Genomic DNA, 27545 nt, shown 5'->3' on the forward strand with positions numbered 1-27545 from the left:
CTCTCTATTCTGTTCCATTGATCTATGTGTCTGTTTTTGTGCCAGTACCATACTGTCTTGATGATGACAACTTTGTAATAGAGCTTGAAGTCCAGAATTGTGATGCCACCAGCTTTGCTTTTTTCAACATTCCCCTGGCTGTTTGGGGTCTTTTGTGGTTCCATACAAATTTTAGGATTATTTGTTCCATTTCTTTGAAAAAAGTGGATGGTATTTTGATAGGGATTGCATTAAATGTGTAGATTGCTCTAGGTAGCTTTGACATCTTCACAATATTCGTTCTTCTGATCCATAAGCATGGAATGTTTTCCATTTTTTTGTGTCTTCCTCTACTTCTTTCATGAGTATTTTATAGTTTCCTGAGTACAGATTCTTTGCCTCTTTGGTGAGATTTATTCCTAGGTATCTTATGGTTTTGGGTGCAATTGTAAATGGGATCGACTCCTTCTCTTTCTTCTGTCTTGTTGTTGGTGTATAGGAATGCAACTGATTTCTGTGCATTGATTTTATATCCTGCCACTTTATTAAATTCCTGTATGAGTGCTAGCAGTTTTGGGGTGGAGTCTTTTGGGTTTTCCACATAAAGTATCAGATCATCAGCAAAGAGTGAGAGTTTGACTTCTTCTTTGCTGATTCAGATGCCTTTTATTTCTTTTTGTTTCTGATTGCTGTGGCTAGGACCTCTAACGCTATGTTGAATAATAGTGGGGATAGTGGACATCCCTGCTGTGTTCCTGACCTTAGGGGGAAAGCTCTCAGTTTTTCCCTGTTGAGAATGATACTCACTTTGGGTTTTTCATAGATGGCTTTTATGACATTGAGGTATGTACCCTCTGTCCCTATACTCTGAAGAGTTTTAATCAAGAAAGGATGCTGTACTTTGTCAAATGCTTTTTCTGCATCTATTGAGAGGATCATATGTTTCCTGTTCTTTCTTTTATTAATGTATTGTATCACACTGATTGATTTGTGGATGTTGAACCAACCTTGCAGCCCAGGAATAAATCCCACTTGATCGTGGTGAATAATCCTTTCAAGGTACTGTTGGATCCTATTGGCTAGTATTTTGGTGAGAATTTTTGCATCCATGTTCATCAGGGATATTGGTCTGTAATTCTCCATTTTGATGGGGTCTTTGTCTGGTTTGGGGATCAAGGTAATGGTGGCCTCATAAAATGAGTTTGGAAGTTTTCCTTCCATGTCTATTTTTTGGAACAGTTTCAGAAGAATAGTTATTAATTCTTCTTTAAATGTTGGTAGAATTCCCCTGGGAAGCCATCTGGCCCTGGGCTTTTTTTTGGGGGGGAGATTTTTGATTACTCCTTTAATTTCCTTAGTGGTTATAGGTCTGTTCAGGTTTTCTATTTCCTCCTGGTTCAGTTTTGGTAGTTTATACATCTCTAGGAACGCATCCATTTCTTGCAGATTACCTAATTTACTGGCATATAGTTGCTCATAGTATATTCTTACAATTTTTCGTATTTCTTTGGTGTTGGTTGTGATCTCTCCTCTTTCATTCATGATTGTATTTATTTGGGTCATTTCTCTTTTCTTTTTGAAAACCAGAGTCATTTTCTCCTGAACAGCATCAGGGATTTTGGAAACCAGAGAGAAACTAATACATGCTTCTGCTCATAAGAAAAGGACAGGTTTGGAAATTCCTAGATCTAACCACTTGGAGCCACAGAACTCTCTTTCAGCAGGCCACCACCTGCTCAACCAGCATGCACTTCTTTTGGTCCCTTTCCAGCCTTTGGTTGAAGTTAGGTCAGAGCCCCAGGAGAGAGGCATCCTCCCCCTTGCCTGGTTCTGCTCTTTGTCCTGATCTCTACCGGCTATGTGACCTTGGGCAAGTTACTTGTCCTTGTCTCCAAGCCTGTTTCTTCATCTGCCAATGGGGATGATAATAAAAGCACCAACACTTGTTGGGTTATGAGAATTAAATATGATAAGCCCTATATGGCACATTGTTGGGTGCTGGCCCACTAAGCACTCAGTACATGGTGGCAATGAGTTTTGATTACAGCTGCATGGTTATAGCATCCATAGAACTTAGCATGAAACTGGAGAACATCCATGAAGTCACGATGCTGCCACAGCTGCTCATCCTCTCTCCTTCTGGACTTATTCTTACTAATGCAACCTCACTTGTTGACTTGAAGGAATGAATGAACATGCTGACTCCCTATATCTCTTCAGAAATTCTAGATCACACAGCTCTGAATATGGGATAGTAACGTAAGGAAGCAGGTGGCATGATCAATGAATTAAAGGGATCTCCTTCACACAAAAGAAACTGGTAGCCGTGGCTGCCCTTCCAGGAGGTGGCTTCGGACAGGAAACTGACTTTTCACAATATGCCTTTGTATCTTTTGAATTTTGAACCTCAAGTATGTGTTACCTATATTAAAAAATATTAACATGCTAATTTTTGAAAAGTAAAAAAGACAATTTGTAACGTAAAATCAAGTTTACACCTTCCCCTCATGAGAGCTGGGGAGCTGAAAGCCCAGCCTCACGTGCCGTTCGGAGCATCTGAGCGCCCGTGGCTATTGTCTTGCCCATGCACACCCCCAACTGGAAGGGTATGGGCAGAAGCCATGGGAGCTGGGAGAGAGGGAAGGTTCAGGATTATTTCAGGTTTTGACTGGTTTCTGCACAAAGGAACCAAAGGAATTCCTACTGCAGATTTAGAGGAGGGCTTTCGCTGACTCTGTTCTATTGCCCTGGGAAGGCAAAGACTGGAATTAAAAGAAGGAACAGAGAGTCAAGGAAGCGTGTGTGTGTGTGTGTGTGTGTGTGTAGTCCAAATAACCCATGCTGGCTCAGCTTTTCCATGGTGTTTTCCCAAATATTTTTCTAATAAAGAAAGAAATCTGAAAAAACTTAGCATCCTTTTGAAAATTAAGACTGGCTTGGAAATAACAAGGGTTGCATTTTATTTGAGAAAGTAAAACAAAGGTATAGTAAGGTTAGTTTTCTCCTTTTACTCATTATTTCCCATCCCTGATGGAATTATGTGTGAGTGTGTAAAGAGGATGGCCCTGAAGAGAAATATCTTTCTTTTTTCTTAAAGATTTTATTTATCTGAGACACACAGAGAGAGAGAGAGAGAGAGAGCACGAGTGGGGGGTGGGGGGGTGGGGGGTGGGACAGAGGGAGAGGGAGAAGCAGACTCTCTGCTGAGCAAGGAGCCTGACAGGGGTGATCCTGGGACTCTGGGATCATGACCTGAGCTGAAGGCAGATGTTTAACAGACTGAGCCACCCAGGCACCCCACCCCTCTGGAAAAGAAATATGTTAAATCTCATTGTAAGTAAGCTATCACACAGTACCAAATGGCAAAATGGATCTTTGAAGAACAAACAATACTGCGTTAAAAATGCTTTGCACTAAAAATACATTTGGAATTCTAAAATGTATAAATATGAAGTGTAGCTATGATAAGATGGATGTATATAGAAATAAGTTATACACAAAGGAGAAATATTGAAATATACCATGCTGGAGTAGTTCAGAATCAGGCCTATGTCTTTAGGATGACCCTAGAAAACGTGAGCCACATTTAAGTTCCTGAAGACCTTGGCACATGCTAAAACATAAGAAAGTCAGCGCATCATGGCTAGTCAGTTGGCAGCAGCTCGGCTTGTCCCACACAGGGCCAAACGGCTTCATTTATTTTTGGTTCTAGACTAGAAAAACAGTGTGTTGGTTTCACAAGTCCTCATTTAAAAAAAAAAAAAGTGTAGTTTAGGCACTCAGGAAACAGACTATACTGGACATTAAGAAGAATATCTGAAGAAAACTGAGAAATGTGGTTGCTGATGCAAAATGTCCTGTTTCGGGCAAGCCTAGCACTCAAACACATTTAAAAACACGGCAGAAGTTCATTTTCTTTATTTTCCCATTTCAAATGATTTAACATCATGAACTCCCTAGTTAAATCTGACAAGGTGGTATAATCCCATGATTCAGGGTTGGTAATTTCTACATCTGTAAGTCCAGATTCTGAAGACTTTAGGAGAAAAGAAACAACGCGAACGCCGTGACAGCTCTGGATTCTGGGCAACACTGTTCTGCAAGATGGACAACGTTCGTACAGCTTCCAGCTCGCTGCTGGCTGGGTAGCGAGAGGTTGTGGGCAGTACTGCTTAAGGCTGAATGGAGAGCTAGAAAACCGTGCTGCTTTTAGTAGCAAAAGTTTTTGTTTCAGGGACAAATTGGAGGTGCAAGAATTAAGTTGCCACGGCTCAAGCGCCGCCTCTTACAAGCGCCTCCCCACTTCCGGGACAGCGGAGCCACTTCCGGGACAGCGGAGGCGCTCTCGCATCACCCTCGCAGCGGACGACGTCGGCTGCCTACACACCATTCTACCAGAACCCGTTTGATCGCACGTTGATGCCAAAAGTTCACAGAAGTCTGAAACCCTCTGTCCCAGGGGAGAATCTTCACTAATACTCCAGAGCAAAATGCGTAGCAAGAATCTGGTCGCGATGCCATTGTGAAGTCACTAAATTAAGCAACCCTGGGATGTCCTACCTCTGGGCTTCTTGTTTTGTGAGGGAACGAAATTTCCTTATTGTTTAAACAACTGGAGAGTGGGGAGACATCTGCTTTCTGTGACCCCAAGTAATCAGATGTAATCCCCTTCCTCTGAAATAACATAACCTATTTTATAGAGCAGAGCACACACGAACGCATGCACACTCCCTCTCTCTCTTACAAACTAAACTCTCCTGTGAGTACTAACGTTCTCCTAAATTCATCTCCTGAAGTCAAGCTCCTTGGAGAAGAGCGCATGCTCTGTATTCCCCATGCAGAATACCCTCCTCCCCACCACTATCACTTACCTCAAGGCCCAGTTCAAAATCTGCCTCCTCCAGGAACAGTTTCTTATTTAATCCCTGCCTACATCTGTCTCTAATTCTAACATATGGCATTTACTGTCTCTAACTTTTTTACATCTTGTCTGCTGATCCTTGTGTCTCCCTCTCAACTCTACCACACTGAGCACACATTTGATTTACAGTGACTGAGTATAAAGCACCATTTTCCTTCACCTGAAACATGGGATTTTCCTTTCCTCCTTTCTTCCTTGTCTTCTTTCCTCATCTTACTTCTCTGTAGAAGAAAAGACAAAAATTGAGATAAAAGAAATTCAGAGCTCAGACTCTGAAGGAAGGTGAGTCTTTCTAAAGAAAGCCAAAAATGGCATGGCCTACCTTCTGGGAGTTATAAGGGAAAGAATTATGACATGGGAGGAACAGCAGTTAGACACCATACCAATCAATGACCTCCTGTTTTTGTACCTCTCTAACACATTGACCAGGTTTCACTACTGAAAGTAGGGGTTGGGGGGGGGCATCCTTAACAAATCAGAAGGTATAAGAGAAGATATCACAGAGTCTAGCACATGGCAGGCATTCAACAAATGTCTCAGGAGTGAATGAGAGATGACAGAGCATCTTATGATCAGGGCTTCGGGCTTATATCTTAAAGCTTTTTATTATAAAAACAGAATGAAATGTAAATACCAGTAAGAACACTGCTGTCTCGATGTAATGGACTTCATCTGAATGTGCTGACATAAAAATCTTTGATCTGATGTAGACTTCAAGCTATTTTGAAATGGAAAATAAAATCTTGGGTTGTTTTTGTTTTTACTTTAAAACTCCTAGGGCTGTAAACTAAAACTCAAAACAGGGGCCCATCTGCAGAAAGGCCTTGTCCATCATCACATGACCTGAATCTCTCGTAGCTGCTCTTCTGCGTAACAGCTCTGGGGCCATCCTTCTGACGAGATGGAGGAAAGAGTATTTGCAGAGAGCATAAACTGGTGTAGAAATTGGCTCACGTACCCCTGAAGGGATGCAAATACAATTTTAACTTTTACTTTTAACACATTCCTGATATTAAAAATTTGTCATAACTTCCATTAGGTTCATTCATGCAAACCGACACTAAGAACTTCTGCAAGATCTTTTATATTACACAATAGAGTAAAAACTGTAGTAAATGTTCAGATAGTTAAATGAGCACCAAACACTACAAAGTGTAACCAACATGGTTCTATTAAAAACTCTCTTCAACTATGGCATTCAAGGACAGCAATACAATATTTTCTTTACAAAGCAACTAACATAAAAATCTGCAAATGCCATAAATTCATTTATAGGTTCTTATTTTCATATAGGCATGTCATTAGATTCTTTCGATTCTTTCTTTCAATTCTTTCCTGAGGTATTTTTTTGTGGTTTGCTTTTATTGTACTGCTGGATGCATTATCTCTGATCATCCTTTCCTAAAATGATTTTTAAAGACCTGCAAAAAATTGTATTGCATAGGACACTATTCATGACACAGAGGTTGGGAACTGCAAATATGTGGCAATGGAGCAAGTCTTACAAATATTGCATTTTAAGAATTTGTTACATACATTTTTTTTTTACAGCTTGTCTCTTTTTTAAAAAATTGAAGTTACAGCTAAGAGTTAACTACGTACAGTGAAGCATTTTAGGAATGTCAGAGGTTAGAGAATACGATGAATGATACAAAGGAAAAAAGCCATAATTCTTGCTGGCTATATATTGTATTGCCTTCAAAAGCAACTGTACATGTGGTAATCAGTTCATAGTTAAATATTTCTACTAATCTGTTTTAGGAGAGCAAATGTCTTTCAAAGTTTCAAGTTCCTCTATGAGCTTCTTGTTCTGAACTTCCAGCACTGCAACTCGACTCTCCAGACATTTTACATATTCTTTCTTTCGACGTCGACATTCTTTAGCAGCTTCCCTGAAAAAAAGTAGAAGCAAAAGGGCAAACAAAACATATATTTTTTTTTTTTTGGCATGCTATTGACAAGCAGACTGAAGTAAGCTTGGTAAATGTGATCATGGCTGCATTCCAAATCTTGGAACAGTGTTCCCAATTCAATGTCAAACACTAAGCCAAACTGGATTCTTAAGGGTCACAAGTGTCCCTTCCACAAGTCCACATGGCAATTAGTAGAATTGCTGCATCTCCTGCCTTGATTAGAGTTCATAATAAACAAGGTCCAAGTCAAAGACAGTTATTCTGCTTTATGGCAATAAAGATCTTTGAGGGCCTTGAGTTCCTCAATGAGAGTCTTGTTTTGGTTTTCAAGCACAGCCACACGATTTTCAAGACATTTGACATATTCTTTCTTCTTCCTGCGACACTCCCGGGCAGCTTCCCTGGAACCAACACAAGGCAAATGACTACAGGAACAACCTCCCAGCACCATCCAGACTGGCTCAAATGAACTTCTGCCCCCCAAACTCAACAGCCAATCAATCCTAGGTAAGGTTTGTACAAAGCCAGGCAACAAATGTAACCAAGCACATGCCTTTTGTAAGATTACTTTCAAACAACAGGAACAACTTGAGAGCATGATTCGTTGTAAATGCTGTTTTCTTAGGGCACACATTCCATGATAACAGTGACCAGAATGGTTTTCAGTAACCTAAAACAATAGGACCACATCCCCAAGTGGAATTTCTACAAAAACTTTTACAGATCCTTTCAATTCTCTTAATTATTTTTGCCCACCAAAAGGCACATATTCCATCACAATGCGTCAACTTTATTTGGTCAGAAATATTGGAAAAATTAATCCTCAGAAATTTGAAATGTCAATATTGGAGATTTTGTTTCTTCAAGACTGAATCTCATCAGTAAAACAAATAAGCTCGACCATGACTGCAAGAAGCAGGTTATTGGCTAGAAAACAACATGGATAAAGACAACAGTAAGCAAGTCACACACATTTTCATAAACCAAAATGAAATGGACTCTGCTTCTGAAAATTAAGGAAGGGAGGAAGGAAGGGTACAGAATCCAACACTCAATAATTCAGACAATTTAAACCCACGAAGTGAGAGCACCAATATTAACACTTTGGAAAGAAAACTACTATATAACCCAAAAGTGTATTTCAAGACTGTTTTCCAATCACGTGCAGTCACTACCCAATATACTGATCTTAAAGTGCTGCAGGCATGCCCAAAGGACGAACAGACCAGCCAAAGCAACAAACACAAATACACAGATGAGTTAGTCATTTTCATGCATAACCCCACCAAAAAATAGTTAATAGAGCCAACATTTTTCTCTTTCTCCTTTTTTTTCAGGGTGGGAAGGGGTGGCAACTATATCATTTAAGTCCTCTATACAATGTATCCTCTGATAACAGTGTTCTTTTGGAGGAGTCAACTGAAAATAACTGCCTTTGGGGTACGCTTCATTATCAAAAAAGTCTACAGTGAAAGAGATAACTCAAACATATATTAACAAGAGTCGTGTTGGATGTCTAAACACCAATGTTTACTGTAATGCTAGCTAGCACTGCTGCAATTCGGAACCAGGAGTGATGTGTATAACAGATTTGGCCAATTCTGTTTTATTTTTAGGATAGTTGACTCACTAACAACTGGTTATCTGTTTTTTTCTCCATGGGACCAAGTGTCAGCAGAAAAAAGACCTTGAAATCCCAGTGAACTGCAGGAAAAGATCAACCCCTACTTCCTAGCCAAGAACAATGCACTCACCCTGTGAACTCACAAAGTTCTCAGACTTCTCAACTAGTTAACAAGAAAATTAAAAAATGTAAGAAGTAAACTGAATCTGATAAATATAGATTGATTTAATCTAAATGATGCATAGGGAAAAGTTGAGAATAAATCCAAGCTCATAAAATTTGCAACTCTTCTACAAAGGAACTAAAATACACTTATGAATACCAAGGTGTTCATGATTGAATCATTATATTAAATTCTAGATCTGGAAGGAAGATAATCACTTTATAAAACAAGTTATCATTAAATGAAAATTTACATATCTAATAGCAGAGCTGTGGTTATGTATTTTTTAATTTTCTTTACCAAGGTGTACTATTTATTGTAAAATCATAATTCATATCTCATGCAGGAATGGTGCAGGTTACCAGTCAAAATGTTCCAAGCACAAAGCTTTAAATGATCGCACCAGTAGATGGTACATTCCTAAGTACTTCCCAGCTATGGAAAACACCTGTTTCTTCTATTAATAGCTCAGTTTTCAGGCCTTGCATTTGTCTGGATATATCCTCAGCATGGAGAGGAAATACACAGCAAAGAGGAAATGTTGACAAGGCTGTAAAGAAATATAAACTGTCGCTGCACTGGGAGAAATATCTATCAGATCTATCATAAATGCCAGCCAAAGAATAAAAAGGGAATGTCTGAGAGGTCTTTCATGTTAATAAGTAAAACCTACATGCTTTCCATGAAGTTAAATCTGAAGCTTACTCTGAGGTCTTTCTGAGGTGACTCTGGTGTAGTGCAGTGGGCAGGCTCTGGAAGAAAGACTGCCTGATTGCATATCCAGGTTCTGTCTAGTGTGGGTTGCACGATCTTAACCAACTCATTACTTAACCACTCTGAACCTCAGTCCCTCTTCTGGAAAGTAAGAATAATAACCAGACCTGATCTCACATGCAAATTATGTGAGAGTTAAATAGTAGAAACAAAGCACTTAAAACCTGCATATGGTACTTGCTCAACCGAGCCACCTATTAGCCATTTATCATCTGCTCTTCCCTAGTCCTGCTCTGAAATTGAGATCTGGAAAGCTAACATAGACCCTTCTCAGAATCCCTTGCAGGTAAGGACTCTCTTAGCTATTTTTAGCCAAGGAAATGTGGGTGAAAGATGCTGCGAGGGTCTTCCAGGAGAAGTTTTCGGAAGAGTTAGACTCAGCGGTCCCAGTTTTTGGCTCTGGCCCTTCTTCCTTCTTCCTGCCGGATGCTACGCCTAGGGACGTGGCAGCCATGTTGTGATCCTAAGAACAAATGTCACCTGCTAAAGCTGACAGAGCAAGGAGGAGAAGCCTGGATCCTTGATGACACTGCTGAGCCTTTGTTCTGGCTGCACATACCTCTGGACCAGCCACATAAGATCAAAATAACACCTGTGGGGTGAGGGCTCCATTTCCCTTGGTTATTTACAGCCCAAACATAAATGCTATCCAATAGCTGTCGTTAGCTAATTATTTTTTTAAAACCTAAAATTTCATGACTATTTTCCTCAGGGAAATTTCTTATGTACGTGGTAGGTAGTTGTGGGGCATGTTTAGAGGAACCCACTGCCTAATATTTCATTATTTCATTGATAGTTCTACTGACAACATTTTTTAATCTAAAAATAAAGGTACAGAATAATGACAAAAGGGAAAAAAGAACGCTACGTTCTAGGTCTTTTATTTTCTGTAGGAAAGTAAGATATCAATGAACAATCTTACAGTTTGCATCACCACACTTTATATTTCTAAACTGAACTTCACAATGTAAATTCTGTGACCACAGAAGCAATCGTTTTCATAGCTCCCTGAGATCTCTGAAAGGACAGTTTTAAAATATCCATATTCCGGGGCATCTGGGTGGCTCAGTCGTTAAGTGCCTGCCTTTGGCTCAGGTCATGATTCCAGGGTCCTGGGATCGAGCCCCGCATCAGGCTCCCTGCTCAGCGGGAAGCCTGCTTCTCCCTCTCCCACTCCCCCTGCTTGTGTTCCCTCTCTTGCTGTGTCTCTCTCTGTCAAATAAATAAATCTTTAAAAAAAATAAAAAATAAAATAATATCCATATTCCTCCACCAGATCTAAGTTAGAGATCTTTGATAGCAAGACTTCCATAAAACAACCATGAGCCCCACCCATTCAGCCCCTTCAGGATTTCTGAGCAAAGTGCTGACAACAAAAAATAGGAATCCAGCATGACTTAGTTAACCTGGAACAACCACTGATAAAGACATGTATATCTTCATGATTCTAGTTCTGGTAATCTGTTGCATTTTCCAGGGTACAAAACTCCATCTAGTGATCTGCGATACCTACAATGTTTGGGAACTAAAGGCAACTTGAGGAGTCCTATATATATCAAATGTGACATTTATTTATTTATTTATTTACTTACTTTTATTTTGTTTATTTGACAGAGAGAGCGCACAAGCAGGGGGAGCTGCAGGCAGAGGAAGAGGGAGAAGCAGGCTCCCCGCTGAGCAGGGAGACTGATGTGGGGCTTGATCCCAGGACCCCGGGATCAGGACCTGAGCTGAAGGCAGACGCTTAACAACTGAGTCACCCAGGTGCCCTCAAAATATGACATTTAAAGGGATGTTAGTAATGAATGGATAAAGAAGATGTGGTATATATATACACAATGGAATATTATGCAGCTATCAAAAAAAACACCCCAAAATCTTGCCATTTGCAACAATGTGGATGGAACTAGAGGGTATTATGCTGAGCGAAATAAGTCAATCAGAGAAAGACATGTATCATATGATCTCACTGATATGAGGAATTCTTAATCTCAGGAAACAAACTGAGGGTTGCTGGAGTGGTGGCGGTTGGGAGGGATGGGGTGGCTGGGTGATAGACATTGGGGAGGGTATGTGCTATGGTGAGCGCTGTGAATTGTGTAAGACTGTTGAATCACAGACCTGTACCTCTGAAACAAATAATACATTATATGTTAAAAAAAAAAAAAAGATAGGAAGGGAAAAATGAAGGGGAGGGAAATCGGAAGGGGAGACAAACCATGAGAGACTATGGACTCTGAGAAACAAACAGGATTTTAGGGGGGTGGTGGAAGGATGGGTTAGCCTGGTGAGTATTAAGAAGGGCATGGACTGAATGGAGCACTGGGTGTTATACGCAAACAATGAATCATGGAACACTACATCAAAAACTAATGACATAAGGTATGATGACTAACATAACATAATAAAATAAAATTAAAAAAAATAAAGGATGTTAGTAAACTGAATATAGCTGCGACTGGTTCACATTCAGTTACAAAGGACTGTTAGGAAGTCAGTACTTATTTCTGAATTGTAGTGGCTTCAGAAGCCACAATTTCTAGACTAACTAGGTGGTAATGTTACTAAACAAACCACCACCAGGTGGTCCTGGTCAGAGGTGAGCACATGATGTCATCTGCAATGCTTTGTTTTCTTACAATGAGGACATGATTTAATACATAGGAATAAGGTGACCAGACGACTGGGAGAACTCTTGGACTACTCTATTCATTTTGAAAATCAGATTAACTTGCACCATTTTCCATCATAAAAACTAAACCAAGAAATAATATAGAAGTCAAATTAAAGAATTTTGGAAAACAGCATTTTTATGACATACTCCTGTTTAAAAAATAAAATTATAGAAACATGGTACAAGAGTGAGAAAATGAGCATGTGAACTGGAAGTACATATGTTATAATATTAGTTAGGTATCTCTAAGTGATGGGGCTCTAAGTAATTTTGTTTCTTTCTGGTGCTTTGTATTTGCACTTGATCAAAATTTATCAGAATTAATATGCATTTCAGTATAATAGAAAAAAGCCAAAGTTACAAAGTAGATAAAAGAAAACTACATATAAAAGGCTTAGAAAATTCTATTTATTTATTTATTTGCATAAACTCTACCCCTAACACAGGGATTGAACCCACAGACCCTAAGATCAAGAGTTACATGCTCTACCAACTAAGCCTGCCAGCCACCCCTAAGAGGCTTAGAAATTCTTTACTCACACTTAAATTTATTTTGCTCATAAAGAAACAAAAAAATTACACTTATCACCTACTTCACAAAGTAAATGCCAAGTAAAAAAAAAAATCTTTATTTGTAATAAAGCCCTTGCATCATCATTAAGAAAATTAATGTATCTTTTAGATGTTACTCTTACCACACATAGGGATGTGACTCCCACTGATGAAATGGTTTCCCAGCTAGGCACTCTGATGACAAGACAATCTAATTATCATCACATGCAGAGCACAAACCCCAAAATGCCACAGAACATGTAACTTAGGAAAAGCAATTTTCTTAAAGGCCCCACAGCGATAAGTTATGTGTCCGATAGGTGGCTACTGGTTTCCGGAGAAATAGCCTACCTGTTTTTCATTAGCCTCAGCTCTCGTTTGCGTGTTGCTTCTTCGGCCAGTTGCTGGGGACTGTGCAAGCTTCCTGGCGAGGCAGCCATCACTACTCCCTGAGGCAAAGCAGTAGTAGGAGCTCGGATCTGGTAAGTCGGCATGTCACCAGTGGCGGCTGCAATGAAACAAAATATGACAAGTATATATAAGCAATTTACAACTTGATCTTTTATATAAAATTGACCTGGAAATAACATACTTCTTTTTACATGTCATAAGAAGTGACTTCGCTAATATTTAAGATGATTATTTTGAGCACTGAAATCTTAGGTATCAAAGATCTTCAGCATTTGGAACAATAATATTCAGCATGCTCTATACAGTTAAGATGGAAAAATGCCCCCATGCATTTTTGAAAGGTTTTTATCAGAGGCTAAATTAGGGAGGTTTTTCAAGTGCTCTCTGGGGGAAAAAGGCCCTGACGTGTTTATCAATTTACATGATGTAAATACTTTCACCATGGCCAATTTCAAGCTCTCAGTGTGACCTCACGGAAGGTGGTGATGAGAAGACATACAGAGTAAGTAGCACACCATACAGATAAAAGAGATGTAAATAACCTCACGAGCATAGATAAAATTATGAGAAGTGATGAATTTTGAGTATTTATTGTTTTTAATATAACTCATTTGTTAAATATATATGTGTTTCTTTATACATATTTAATTTTTAACAACGGCTCTTTTTACAACCAGCTCACAAAAACCCTGAAAATTTAATAATCACTCTAGCATACCAGTGGGAGCTGGCTCTAGCATACCACTGCAAAAATTTTAATTAAGCATAATATTCCAGATAAGAGATTTTCCTATACCCTATACCATGCCTGAGACAGTTACTGCATGTCTTTAAATACAAGTCCTACAACCAGAAGATGACTGAGGTATTAGAAGGACAAACCTGGCTCACTGTATTTTCAATTTAAAAACCAAAACAAAATAAAGAAGAAAACAGCAAAGTTCTACTTAAATCTAGTTTTTCTGGGGGATGATAATTTTTTTCTTAAGTAGGTTTCTTGAGATAATAATACATTTCTAAGTATTCATTTAAAAAACTTTTCTAACTATAGTACAATCACAGTTAAATGACAGACTTAATATTTACTTAGTATTCATATTGAATTCTAAAAGTTCTCCAAGTTTCCTAATTTATACTCAACATTAGCCTTTCTACTCTAATGAACATAGCTTCCTAGAAGAGACGGATAGATTTAAGTTATGAAATATGTTTCTACCACCACTTTGAGAATGTATGGTCCAGAGTTAATCTGACACTCTAAGAGATTACAAAATTCATGCTGTCTCAAAGCTAACTGCAAGAAAAAGGTTTTTTAAAAGTTACCAAATCCTACAAAAATTGGTCTGAACAAAATAGAAAACATATCACTTCCATATTTCATTAAAATGCATTATAACCATTGAGTAAGAACTGAAATTTTGCCCAAAAGGGACACAAAGACTTTTTTCATTTAAATAGAATATTACAAATGAAAATAGCTAAGCAGTTTAAAAGGTTAACCAAAAACTGATCGAGGTGCTCCTTTTTGGGTAAATGCCAGGTTTTTTTTTTTTTTTCCCCCTAGAGCTTAAGAATTAGATGAAAATATTTTTTAAACTTTTAAAATATGGCTTTGGGGGAAGATCACTTAAAGGTCTTCATAAGATTAACAAAAATACCACTTATAAGGATGCACTGCTCCTTCGTTCTATATATAATTTAAAAAACAATGGTGATAAATAGTAACTGATAAATATAACTATCACTAGTAAAATCTCTATCAATAGTAAACTTGGGAAAAATCCTAAATTTGTTTTTGTGACTATTTAAAATACTGTATACACAGTTATCTCATTATATGTCATAGAATATCTTAGCCTTGAAATATTTAAGAAGATAATTTTAAAAACAGTTTTAAACTGTTAACTGACTAAAGATTTTTTATATTTTAATCATATTGTCAGAGGAGGTAGAATGGAGCACAGAATAACATAGTTCTCTCCTCTTTTCTCTTTACCCACATCCAGGGAAGAAGGTTATGGGATAATAAAGGTTGAGACAATGGAACAGCTGGAGGCTACACAGGCTTTCTAAAACTGGAACAATAGCCACTGACGAATGAGAAGTTTACGTGTCATCGTGCTGACATTCGCAGGCGGCATGGATGCAGACCTTGGTCTAGGGCTGTTTTGCAAACTCTGGTCACAGAGGAGTGCAATAAAATTAACAGAGGGGTTCATTATACACGCTCTCTCTCCCTCTCCTTTTGTATACATCTGCTATTTTCTGTCCTATAAAGTTAGAGCAGAATGTTCATATGATATGTAAAATTTAGTTTAGGAGTATTCATTCTTTTTTTAAAAAGGAAAAAAAGGGGGGTAGGTATACTTCATAGATGAAAACTAAAGTTCATTCATTGGTCTTACAAGCAGAAATGGTTCTAAACTTTTGCCTGTTTCCAAAAGATGAAACCACCCTCAAAGGACCAAATTTGGCACCATGAAGGATAAAAGCAATTCAAAAGAAGTATTCTTAAAACATTCTGAGCAATAGCTCAGGAAAAAGATATGACTTTAAAATGATAACTTGGAAGGGGATGATATATTTGGATATATTAGTTCTGGGATGTTAGCTAATAAATTGGGTTTTGTTGCAATGTTTCAGATACACTACATATTTATCTCCTTCAACAAAAATCAGATTTCAGGTCATTAGTTCAAGACAGAAATATGAATTGGTATTAATTAGTAGGAGTTAGTATATATTTCTGTAATATCCTAAAGAATCTATGATGGAGGGGCGCCTGGGTGGTTCAGTTGGTTGGGCTACTGCCTTCGGCTCAGGTCATGATCCTGGAGTCCTGGGATTGAGTCCCGCATTGGGCTCCCTGCTCTGCAGGGAGTCTGCTTCTCCCTCTGACCCTCTTCCCTCTCGTGCTCTCTCTCTCTCATGCTCTATCTCTCAAATAAAAAAAAAAAAAACTTAAAAAAAAAAGAATCTATGATGGTACACTTTTAGTGGTCACAGAATAAATGTCAATGGATAAATTCCATATATTCAAATACAATCTTATTAGTAAGGACACTAAAAAGATATGGGCAAAGAGAATCTCTTGTTTTGAGAAAATCCAAATGTCAAAAAGTTTTGTTGTTGAAAGAAGCGATAAAGTTTTTATCTTGGTTGGCTTCAATTTCCAATATTATCAATTTGGTGGCAATTTAAAGTAGATTCGATTCCCAGAATCACAGTTCAAAGAACCACCTTACAGTCCTTGAGATATTCTCATCTCTGTACTCCTATAAAGGCTGATGCCTGCTCCATCTAACTACTAAATGTGTGTCCACACTATTCATTCTAGAATTCCACTGTATACATTATTTCTTGACAATAAATGAGTCATCAGTGGGGCTATCATCTTGTGATTGAAGAAAGATAATATGATAAAGATACTTATATACTAATTTTATCCTAAGGCAACAAAAACTTTAAAGTCAGGGGTGTCTTTTTTAGCTTGGTACTCCCTATAACCTAGCACAGTATCTGGCACATGATGGGTGCTCGGTGGGTTTACATGTACACCACGAAGGAAATTTTGAACTTCCCAGGGTTTTGCCCAAGCCCACTGTCATTTGAATGTTTAAAATAAGCAGTATTATTATAAGACTATTATTAGCCATTATTATAGCTAAGTCTTTAACACTATGACATGGGAAGCTCTCACAAGATGCTATGTATTTACTCCAACTGCCATTACTTCCTAATCTTCCCTCACACACTAGTCATCTCACCTGGCGTTTGAGAAGCAGATGAGTTCTAATTACAGTGTATTTCCCACTATCTACCTCCTGACGTGAACATTTTTTTTTTTTTAGGTTTAGTATCAAATATTTCATGGAAAAAGCAAATTCCTAGAACCCTCAATTCTGGTCTTTAAGCTTCATACCTCTCTTCGCAAGCTTTAAACACGGTACAGTAGAAAAAGCATGGGATCTGGAGTCTGGATTCTAGTCCAGCTCTGCCACTTACCAGCCATGTGACTTGGGGCAAGTTCAGTTTCCTCATCTGTAAAATGGGGATACATTATCTCATTTAATACTCACAATAAACCCTGTAATGTATGTCAAAGTGTCTAGCACAGTGCCTGGCACATGGTAGGCATTCAGCAAATGTTAGTTCCCTTCCTCTTCCCTTCCTTAAGTTCTGAAAGACAATGGTCCAAATTATGCTTATACTGTATATTAGTTAAAAGGCATATAACATCCATAAATATATTTTCCCCTGGAGTTTCCCTTCTAACAAACCTGGGTAATAGAATGATTGAGACGTATGGCTCTTATTCCTTATTTTGTTTAAAAATATGCCTACTAAAAACTTCTAAAATTTATACTCTATTTTATTATATTCCTTTAGAGAAGAGATTATTAAAAGATAATAAAAGTCCTTTTCAATGTTTATAATCATTTAGAATAGAACCTCAAAGGTGGAGAATCACAAGTAACCCTATGAGACAGTTTCATCAGACTGGTAATAAGAAAACTCACTGAAAAGCCTAACAAGTCAAAGAGGTGCTTGTTTCTTCCTAACAAAGAAAGAAGAAACTCAGCCAAACGCCTATCTTGATAGTTTTCAAAGTGGAACAACTTATCCACATCCCAAATGTTGGTGGTTTTGTTTATCTACTGAGATATCTGTAGTACTGAGCACATTAACTCAATAAAAACATTTTTATAAATGGAGCTCCTACCTTCATATGTCATTTCGCTAGGTGTGCCTTATCCCAAATCTACCTAAGTAACAAGCAATGAGCTAACTTTGAAGTTGTACTGATAAGCAGGGGACTTCTCTTTCGTAGCTCCAAGAAGCTACTAACATCTTCACTTTTCTCTTTTCACTCTCCCTCCCTTCCATCACGCCAGGGCACACGAAGCCCAAATCAGCCTTGTCCTTGCCTGGTGTCTCCCACTGTCAAAACCTTTCCCTTCTCCACTGCTCTATTTTTTCCAGGAAAATGAAACCCTACATAAACATGACTACTTAAGCAATGAACATTTTCAAATTTGTTACAATAAATATAACACTTAGACCACAAAGAATTAAGTCCTTAACGATTTTTACTTTAAGTTACATATAAGGGAACTTCCTGAGTTGTTTAAGTGAAAATCTTAAAGAGTCAAAAAAGAGTCTATGTAAAAGATGAGAAAGTATAAATGTTGAAATGAAAAGTTCTATGTATATCAAATATACACTCTCTTGCCCTGTGAGAGTAATAATAAATATTCTAGAAAAAAATCCATTTTGACTACTTAAAATGATGCTAGCTTTATTTTGTATGTTTTCTAAGTAGTGTGTAGTATGCTGTGGTAATTCATCTAACCTCAGCATGAATTTATCAGGGTGAATTTTGAGGAGCATTGTAATATGGTGTGAACAGAATCAGACAAGGTCTGTTCTTGAAGTCTGAAGGTCCAAACTGGTTCACTACTTGTTAGCTTTGTGAGCTTGAAAGAGTTATTTACCACTCTGATCCATGTTGTTATATGGAAAATGAATATAATATGACCTGCTCTGAGTGCATCAGTACAATTACATGGAAAGTGCTTCTCCTCTTGGGTATTTAAATATACTTTCCTCAGCGAGGCCTACCCGGATCCTTTAACCTACATTACCTGTTTCCTGTAGGTCTCTCACCATCTGATCGTTTGATAGCACTGACAACATTTGTATTTATATTGTAATACTGTAATTTTTTTAAAGCTTACATAAATGCAAAGTATCACAATTATTTTATTAAGCAATATATTCATATAGGCAAATAAAACCAGGCAGAGTGAAACAATCATCCCAAAAAATACTTCACTGAAATTTTTTCAATATTAGTGGGAACACTAATGGACGATGGAAATTTCAGTAAACCTTCCATACAGATTTGGAGTTGTATTAAAACTTAAAGTAGATAAGTGACTTTTTTCACTTCCAACATAATTGTAACTTGCTTTGCTGGCAAGTTTAAGAAGCTATTACACCTGATCCAAACCTTTCTTTTATGTGAAAATTCCCCAACAATAACCTTTTCAAGTACCCCCCTTTCACAAGGGAAATGTATCCTTATTCTCATGCATCAAATATTAACTAAGACACTATTTTCCAAATTTGAATATTTATTTTTAACAGTTCAGAAGTCCAGGCTGAATACAATGTATTAGAGTTTTTAAGACTCAGAGACTAAAAGATATGGAGTGAGGCTCTTAATATAATCAGCTTATGAATAAAGCCAAAAACTATTTCTAACAAAAATTTAAACTATACCCAAAAGTCTCAATAATACAATTCTATAAACTACAGATATTTGCTTTCCACATTTTATTCCATGATTCTATAAATAAATACTCCTGAAAACTTTTCCCATACCAGTTAGGAGCCTGGTTTTGGTCTAGACAAGTTTTTCAAACTGTAAGTTTCAGACCATTAGTGGGTCATAAAATCAATTTCATGAGCAACAGAAAAATAGAAAAGTCCATTACATCTCTACTATATGTAAAGATAAGCACTTTAAACAAACAAACACACCAAAAACACTGCAGGGTTTGAACTCATGAACCTGAGATCAAGACCTGAGCTGAGATCAAGAGTCAGAAACTTAACTGACTGAGCCATCCAGGCGCCCCAAGATAAGCATTAGAGGCAAACCAGAAGAGACTCTTAATCATAGGAAACAAACTGAGGGTTGCTGGAGGGGAGAGGAGTGGGGGGATGGGGTAACTGGGTGATGGGCATTAAGGAGGGCATGTGATGTGATGAGCACTAGGTATTTTATAAGACTGATGAATCACTGACCTCTACCTCTGAAACCAATAATTATATGTTATTTATATATGTTAATTAATTGAATTTAAATAAAAATAAAGAAAAAAGAAAACTTGTTTTATGTACATACACACACACACACACACACACACACAGGTATACAGCATCATGATGTAAAAATGTGGGTCATGGTCAAAAAAATGTGTAAGCCAAAGATCTACATCAGTCCACTTGGTTCACCAATACACACAGGTAGCTCCTCTACTATTACTTCAAAAAAGTCCCTTAAACACTGTGCTCTTTCGGCTCCTCAAAACAAAACAAACAAACAAAAAAACTGTTGTTCATTTTTAAATAGCATTTCAAAATAGAATTGGTTCTGTGAAAACTGATCAGATTTCTAAAAATAATGATTTCCAAAGTACAATGAGGTCTGTGAAAAAAGTTTGACATTTTTTAGTTTTAGCATTTGGAAGATTTTAAATTGTTAGTAACTCATGTGTATAAGCATTATAGGTAAAACTGTGAAACAAAGCTCTTCAAGGATGGTATATGTTCATTCTGTACATATAAATGTATAAAAATGTTCACTTACAAGCAATGATTAAAAATATATGCAAAGTTCTACCTTAAACTTTCATCTTTAAATATATTGTATATTTTCAGATCTTTTATTTTTTATTATAATTTTCTCTCATGGTTAGACATGAGAACTGGAATTAAAGCCTTACTTAGTAAAGAAAGATATAAGCCAACCAATGATTTTTAGCAAATAAATACATGCACAAAATGCCTCTTGCTTCTAGAATCATACTGCAGTATTTGAGATTATTTTAAGTCCATCTATCTTACAATAAACTTGTTATTTGAGAGTTTCTGCAATCTATAGCTTTTCATAAAATTTCACCAAAACTTCCTTGAGAAAAATAATAGCGCATCAAGATAATTTTCAAAACGCTTTAATACAGGTCTTAGTTGCTCAAATCAATGGAATGTTCCCATCTAGGAAGAGGATTTAGACCCACTAACTCTGAAAAGCTAAACTGTGGTGAAGCTGTTTACAATCATCCATTCTTTGTGAATTCAGCTGCAAATTCAGAGGTTAGAAATGAGACACCACAGAAAAAACAATGCAACCCTAATACAGAACATTAGCAGCAAAGTCTGAATCATTACCTGTAATTAAGAAAGCCAAACAACAGGATTACTGATCACAAATTTAAAGAACTGAGACTGGGAGGTGGAGGGGTGGGGGTGGGGGCGACAACTTTCAGACAAACACTCCCCTGACTGAGCGCTAGAGGGCACTCCGAGGCGCCAGTGCCCGAAAGCGAGCAAGGGTGAGGAAACCCTCCAGCTCCAGAGCCCACCTCTCCCGGGGCACGTGCGGGGCGGCCTCCGCAGGAGGCAGGCTCAACCTTCCCACGTAGGCGTAGGCGGGACAGACGGCTGCAGAGTTCTGCTCACCCAAGCATTACAGGTTCCACAAAGCGTTCCCCCTCGTCAAGCAGATACTTACCTCAAGAGAAATGTTAAAGTAAGGCTTACGAGAAAAGCTATTCAGTGTAAGAGCGATCTTGGAGATAGAGGCAGTGGCGAGCTAGTTAACAACTCTAAATCTGTCAGCAGCACTTGACAAAGCCGAAAGGAACTGACTAAATCACAGCATGACTCGGAGCTGACGTCAATGTGTAGCTCGCTTGGAGTTTAACTTTTCCACTTCCCTGCCGAACACGATTCCAGGAAATGTAGTGACGTCAGCCCTTTGAACTCGATTAGCTGGGGTACAGGCCATTTTAAATACAGGAGGAAAGAAACAAGTAGGCACGCAAACACCCCTAACACGCTGGGTTTTCCTCTTCTGTTTTGGAGCAACATTTGTACACAACAATGAAATCGGAAGCTTAATTTTTTACAGGTTGAACAGTATGTATGTTTAACTTGTAGCTGCACTGGACTTGCAACAGGTTGCAGATGAAGTAACAGCTTATTTTAGTAAAGCAGAACGGAGAGAAAGACCGGATACTGCCTTGGTCAAATAAGCAATACGCTGAGCAAAAGAGCACTTACACTAAGATGCCTTCACAGAGTGTGCTGAATACATACAGATATATATTAAAAGAAACTTCTTACTCCTCAGCCACTAGAAAATTAATACTTTTTGAAACACTCAGAGGTCCCTAAGTTTTTCTACACTTCAAAATAAAATTTTCAGAATTAATTTAAATCTCTCTTTAAAATTCTTACCTGTTTCATCTCCAGTTACAGCCATGATGGGCTTCTGCATACAGAAGTGTCTTGTCTCCCCTACCACAGGTTGACAGAGTTCCAAACTAGCAAGCATGTGCAGGATAAGTAGGAGTAACTGACATCACAATGACATCACCAGCCTATCACTGCCATCAATTTGCTTTGTCACAGAGGAGCTCAATGAAACCAAAGCCCTATAAAAACCCTTCCTGTAATAAACCATATTAATGTTCTTGTTTCTCATTGTACATAGAAATCTGTTGAGATGGGCTCTGGCAAAAAAATGTCTCATTAGCATTAAGTTACAAGATTGTTCCTTATGGAGCAACTAACTTCTTTATTATTGTTCTGTCCAAGGTTTCTAGATAAACAAAGGGGGCATAAATTCTCTATTTTTTGTAACTCGTAGGAGAAAAAAACACATGGAGATTAAAACGACAACAAAAAAAAACTGACAATCAGCCCAGAAAAACATTGTGAAATATACAGAAATGTATTTCTTAAACACTTCTAAATTCATCAAGGAAGAAACACTCAGCCACCTTTGTTCACTTAACACAGTTTTATTTGCTGAACTATTTGCTACAGCACCATAAAACCCAGCTGTTCCCAAGGTGACACAGAATTTGCTAATTTCATTTGAAAGGAACAAATACTGACATTTAAAAAATTCACTGTGCCAAATATAGCAAGAACTACATAGCATTCTTCCATAAATATTAATTTGAACCATAGGGATTTGCTGTTTGACCTTTTTGGCCCACAAAAATACCCAACAATTTCATGAGGCTCAATCTAATACAATATTTTACTAAATTAAAATCCCTTGAAAAGAATTTGGGATTTTTAAAAAATTCATAAAGAAATCACAATTACTACTAGTAAATTTTTTAAATGTCAAATGTTATTTGAATCACTTAATGAAGAGGGCATGAAGAGCTAGATCACTATAGGAAATTTAACAATGGCAAGGTTAGATAAAAAAATTACCTCATGGTTCAACAGTATAAAAGACCTTAGTCTGGAAAAAAAGAAATGATTTGCATATCGATCTAGTGCACAATAATAGGTGACATGGCACTGAGACCTTTTACCTGTACCAGTGGGCTGAATAAAGCCCATTCCCTTATATGATTAGAATTCAACCTAACCTTATGACGATGATATTGATGTGCTTCTCCAGAGCACAGGAACGGAAGACATCTGGCTAAGTAAGAAAGTCTGAAGATCAACCTAGACATCAATCCCAAACAGAGGCTCCATGACAGACTCTCCTCCATCCCAGCCACACCTAAGGGTTTGGGTCCAAGAGTACTAGTCAATTTTATTACCAATTTCAGAAAATTCAAATTGGTTTTAATCTAATTTCTTTAAGTTGGCACTTAAGTGTTCAATAAATACTAGTGTAGAAAAAGGGTAGAGGAAGGAAAGGAAAGAGGGAAGTTGGTTGTTTGGTTGACGGCTGCTATTAGTAAAGTTTTAATACATTCCATGGACCAGATAAACTCCATTAACCAGCATACAGAACTAATAACATTTTTACAGAAGAAGCGTATTTCATTTTCACTTAATAAACGGTTTTATTAAACATTTATCATATGCCAGGGACTATGCTAAATACTAAGGATCTCTATCCAAACAGAAGTTACTATCTAGGCATGTCACACACGCCCTAAGGAGGTACTGTAGGAACTGACAGGATGTTATCTAAACCAGATCTGCAGGATCAGGGAAGGTTTCCTGGAGGAGGTACTAAGATGAAAACTGAATAATGCAAATGACTGACATAAGTGTTCCTGTCAGGGCAAACGGCTAAGTGTGAGGCCTTAGAAAGGAAGAGAGGGTGTGGCATAGCACAGGAAATGAAGAAATCCAGCACAGAGCTGCATTACAAAAGAGGGAGAAGTTGAGAGGGAAAAGTCTAGTAAAGGTGGCAAGGCCTAGATCAAGCAAAGATGTGGGCCATGTTAAAGATTTTGGACTAAGGGGCACCTGGGTGGCTCAGTCGGTTAAGCGTCTACTTTCAGCTCAGGTCATGATCCCAGGGTCCTGGGCTCCTTGCTCAGCAGGGAGCCTGCTTCTCCCCTCTGCCTGCAGCTCCCCCTGCTTGTGCTCTCTCTCACACTCTTTCTCTGACAAATAAATAAATAAAATCTTAAAAAAAAAAAAAGATTCTGGACTTTGTGTTAAGTAACAAGAATTCACTGAAGAAATCTGAATAGGAGGCTGACATGATTAGATGTGAACTTTAGAAATACCACTCTGAATTGCCGAATTGAGAGTATAATGGAAAAAAGAAAAGGTTGGAGGCAGAGACATGTTTTTAAGAAATATTAGTAGTTCCCAGAATCATTAAGAGGGATGAAGAAAGGGAGCCTGAACTTTCAGGAACAATTCTCAAAAAACCAGGCCCAGAAGGGATCTGCCACCTCTGGCATGATTAGAAGATCAGAAAACTCCACAACTACCAACACCAGGGCAGCGACCTGGCAGAGGGGATGACACGTCGGAGCGGATGGCAGCTGAAGTAGGAGCGGACAGCAGGGTGGAAGGGTGAGGGGTTTAGCTGGGAGGAAGAAGGGATGACACAGGTTTCTAGCCTGAAGCAACAGGTTGGACAGGAGTCCATTACTGAAACAGGGTAAACAAAAGGAGAACTAGGGTGGGGAAAATGGATGTGACTTTGGACTTAGAGAGTCAAGAGATGTGCGTGGGACCTCTAAGTAGCTAGCTGGAGTCAGGGGCATGGTCACAGTGCACGGACGCCACAGGCAGGGATGAGGTCATCCAGGGAGAGTGCTCCAGTCAGAAGGAAGAGGGCCCAGGACGCAATCTTGACAAACAGCAGCTAACACGGAAGAGGTGAGCAGAGGAAGATTAGGCCAACCAAGGAAAGAGATGTAGGAGAGAGAGAGAGAAAAAACTGGTAAGAATACAGTATCGTGATGGGAAGTGAAGGAAGCAGAAGTCAATAGTGTTAAATACTGCTGAGGGATCAATCAAGATAAGGACTGAACTCGCAAAGAAATCACTGTGATCTGTGAACGGAATGACAGGACGAAAGGTGACAGAGTAAGTAACACAAGAACGCCAACTGACCATCTATTTAACATAGAAGTAGAACTCCTACCCACCATTATTTTAAGGAGAAGAGAAAAGGAAAGGAAAAGAAAAGGCAAGGAAAGGGAAAGATTAAAAGAATACACAAGGACTCAAGATTGGAAGGGGAAAAACAAACGCCTTACTTGTATTTGATATAAACATTCACTTACCAACCCAGATAGATTCACAAAGAATGAGCACATTATTAGAAATAATTTCACCTTGGCACGATGAATAAATAAAAAACTTTTTAACAAGTCAGTAATATTTCTCTACAGCAGCAAAGACGAGGAAATGTATCGTTCATAATAGCAAAAAAAACCTTCAAGCATTTAGGAACTAACTTAACAAAGAATATAAAAGACTTCCACGGAGAAAATTTTAAACTGTTAAAAAGTTAAAATAAGATCTAAATAAATGAGACATCCTATGCTTTGGAACAGGTCAATTTAACATTATAAATACCTCAGTTCTTCCTCACCCTTGTGCACTGTAGGAATGTAGATCGGTGCAACCACAATAGCAAACAGTATGGAGGTTCCTCAATAAATTAAAAATAGAACTACCCTATGATTCAGCAATCGCACTATTGGGTATTTATCCAAAAAAAACCCAGAAACACTAATTGAAAAGATATATGCATCCCCGTGTTCCCTGCAGCATTATTTACAATAGCCAAGATATGGAAGCAACTGGAGTGTCCACTGATAGATGACTGGATAAAGAAAATGCAGTGTGTACACACGCACACACAAACACACATAATTATTATTATATCATAAAAAAGAAGGAAATCTTGCCATTTGTGACAACATGGATGGAACTTGAGGGTATTATGCAAAGTGAAGTGAGTCAGTGAAAAGACAAATAACGTATGATTGTACTTACAAGTGGAATCAACAATGAAAACCCCGGACTCAGGGATACAGAGAACAGATGGGTGGCTGCCGGAGATGGGGAGGGGGGGTGCTGGCAGGGAGGGGTGTACAAATGGAAAATGGGAGGTGATTAAAGGTACAAACTTCCAGTTATAAATAAGTCCTGGGGATGTGATGCACAGCATGGTGGCTGTAGTTAATAATGCTGTGCTGTTTGAAAGTTGCTGAGAGACTTAAGTCTTAAAAGTTCTCGTCACAAGAAAAAAACAATCTGTAACAAGGTGGTGGTGGATGTTAACTAGACTTACTGATTTATTGTGGTGATCACTTACTGCGTCTCAACGAATGTCAAATCATTATGATGTACACTTGAAACTACTTGTCATATGCCAATTATATCTCAATTTAAAAAAAGACTTCAGTTTCCCCTAAATTAATCAATACATTAAATTCAACCGCATTGGTTTTACTATTATATTTTTATTATTTAGAAACTCAAATATATTCTAAATGCATACTGAAGAATAATGGCTCACATAAGCTATAACAGCACTAAAAGAATTTTTTTTTTTAAAGATAAAAAAGGGAAACTTTTCCTGTGACGTAACAAACCAGTATGGTACTGGCATATAGAAAAGGAGACCAATATCGGGTGCCTAGGTGGCTCCGTCAGTTAAGTGTCCCACTCTTGGTTTCAGCTCAGATCGTGATCTCAGGGTCATGGGATCGAGCACAGCACAGAGTCTACTTAAGACTCTCTCTCCCTTTGCCCCTCCCTCCCGCTCTCTTTCTCTCTCTAAAATAAATACGTAAATCTTAAAAAAAAAAAAGAAAGAAAGAAAAGGAGACCAATAGTACAGAATAGAGAGTTCTGAGACAGATCCAAGTGTATATGAGAACCTACTGTATAATTAAGATTGCCCCATAAATTAATGGGGAAGGACAAACCATGAGTAGGGGAAAACTGGCTCCATATATGGAGAAAAATGAAAATGAATTCCACCTAATACTATATACAGAGGTGAAACTCAGGTGGACTAAGGACAAAAATGTGAAAGGTAAAACTATAAAGCTAATATAATTATTATAGAAAAATATCTTTGTGACTTATAGAAGAAAAAGAGTTCCTAAATAAAATCCCACAAGCACAAAACTCATTAGCCTATTATCTATGCAAAACATAAAAAATTTTTAAAGCTCTTCTGGTGAAAATACCAGGTTTTTATATGGAAAATCCATATAAAAAAGATAAATTAGAAGAAATGATGATTATGGTTATTTAGACATAGAGGGTTCATGAGAATCAGGGGAAATAAAGCAGGTGGCTTTGGTTTTACAATTAAAAGAAAACAAAGTATTAGGTAAGTACCATGAATTTGTTTTACCTCATATATGGAGTGGAACCACCACCCAGTTCTTCATACACTTTTGTTATAGTCCACATTAACCCCCAAAATACCCAAGAGTAAAGCTAATTATCAAGAGATCCATCAATCAGAATCTGCTTTTTTCCATACTTGC

General features: G+C 38.0%; 1 protein-coding gene across 20 annotated transcripts in view; it reads right to left on the reverse strand.

Moving 5' to 3' along the window:
- Positions 1 to 3882: 3882 nt before the first annotated feature.
- The window catches only part of CREM (cAMP responsive element modulator), a 74337-nt gene continuing 50674 nt past the window's right edge, over positions 3883 to 27545 (reverse strand). For 7 of the 20 annotated variants that reach the window (XM_088025753.1, XM_088025750.1, XM_088025757.1 and 4 more), the window contains 3 exons: positions 17017 to 17052; positions 12952 to 13108; positions 6699 to 7214 (listed from right to left, as the gene is read on the reverse strand). In XM_088025753.1, the coding sequence (XP_087881879.1) occupies positions 7070 to 7214; positions 12952 to 13108; positions 17017 to 17052 (338 nt within the window). In that variant the 3' untranslated portion in view covers positions 6699 to 7069. Of the gene's footprint in view, positions 7215 to 12951; positions 13109 to 17016; positions 17053 to 21313; positions 21494 to 22041; positions 22145 to 25611; positions 25631 to 27545 lie in introns of those variants that run through there. The other 13 variants (XM_028120894.2, XM_028120886.2, XM_028120900.2 and 10 more) reach the window with 8 other exon arrangements.

The sequence above is a fragment of the Eumetopias jubatus genome, unplaced genomic scaffold, assembly GCF_037043125.1.
Source record: "Eumetopias jubatus isolate StellerSeaLion01/CBP00866 unplaced genomic scaffold, mEumJub1_p1.0 scaffold_8, whole genome shotgun sequence".
In the NCBI taxonomy this organism is placed as follows: Eukaryota; Metazoa; Chordata; class Mammalia; order Carnivora; family Otariidae; genus Eumetopias; species Eumetopias jubatus.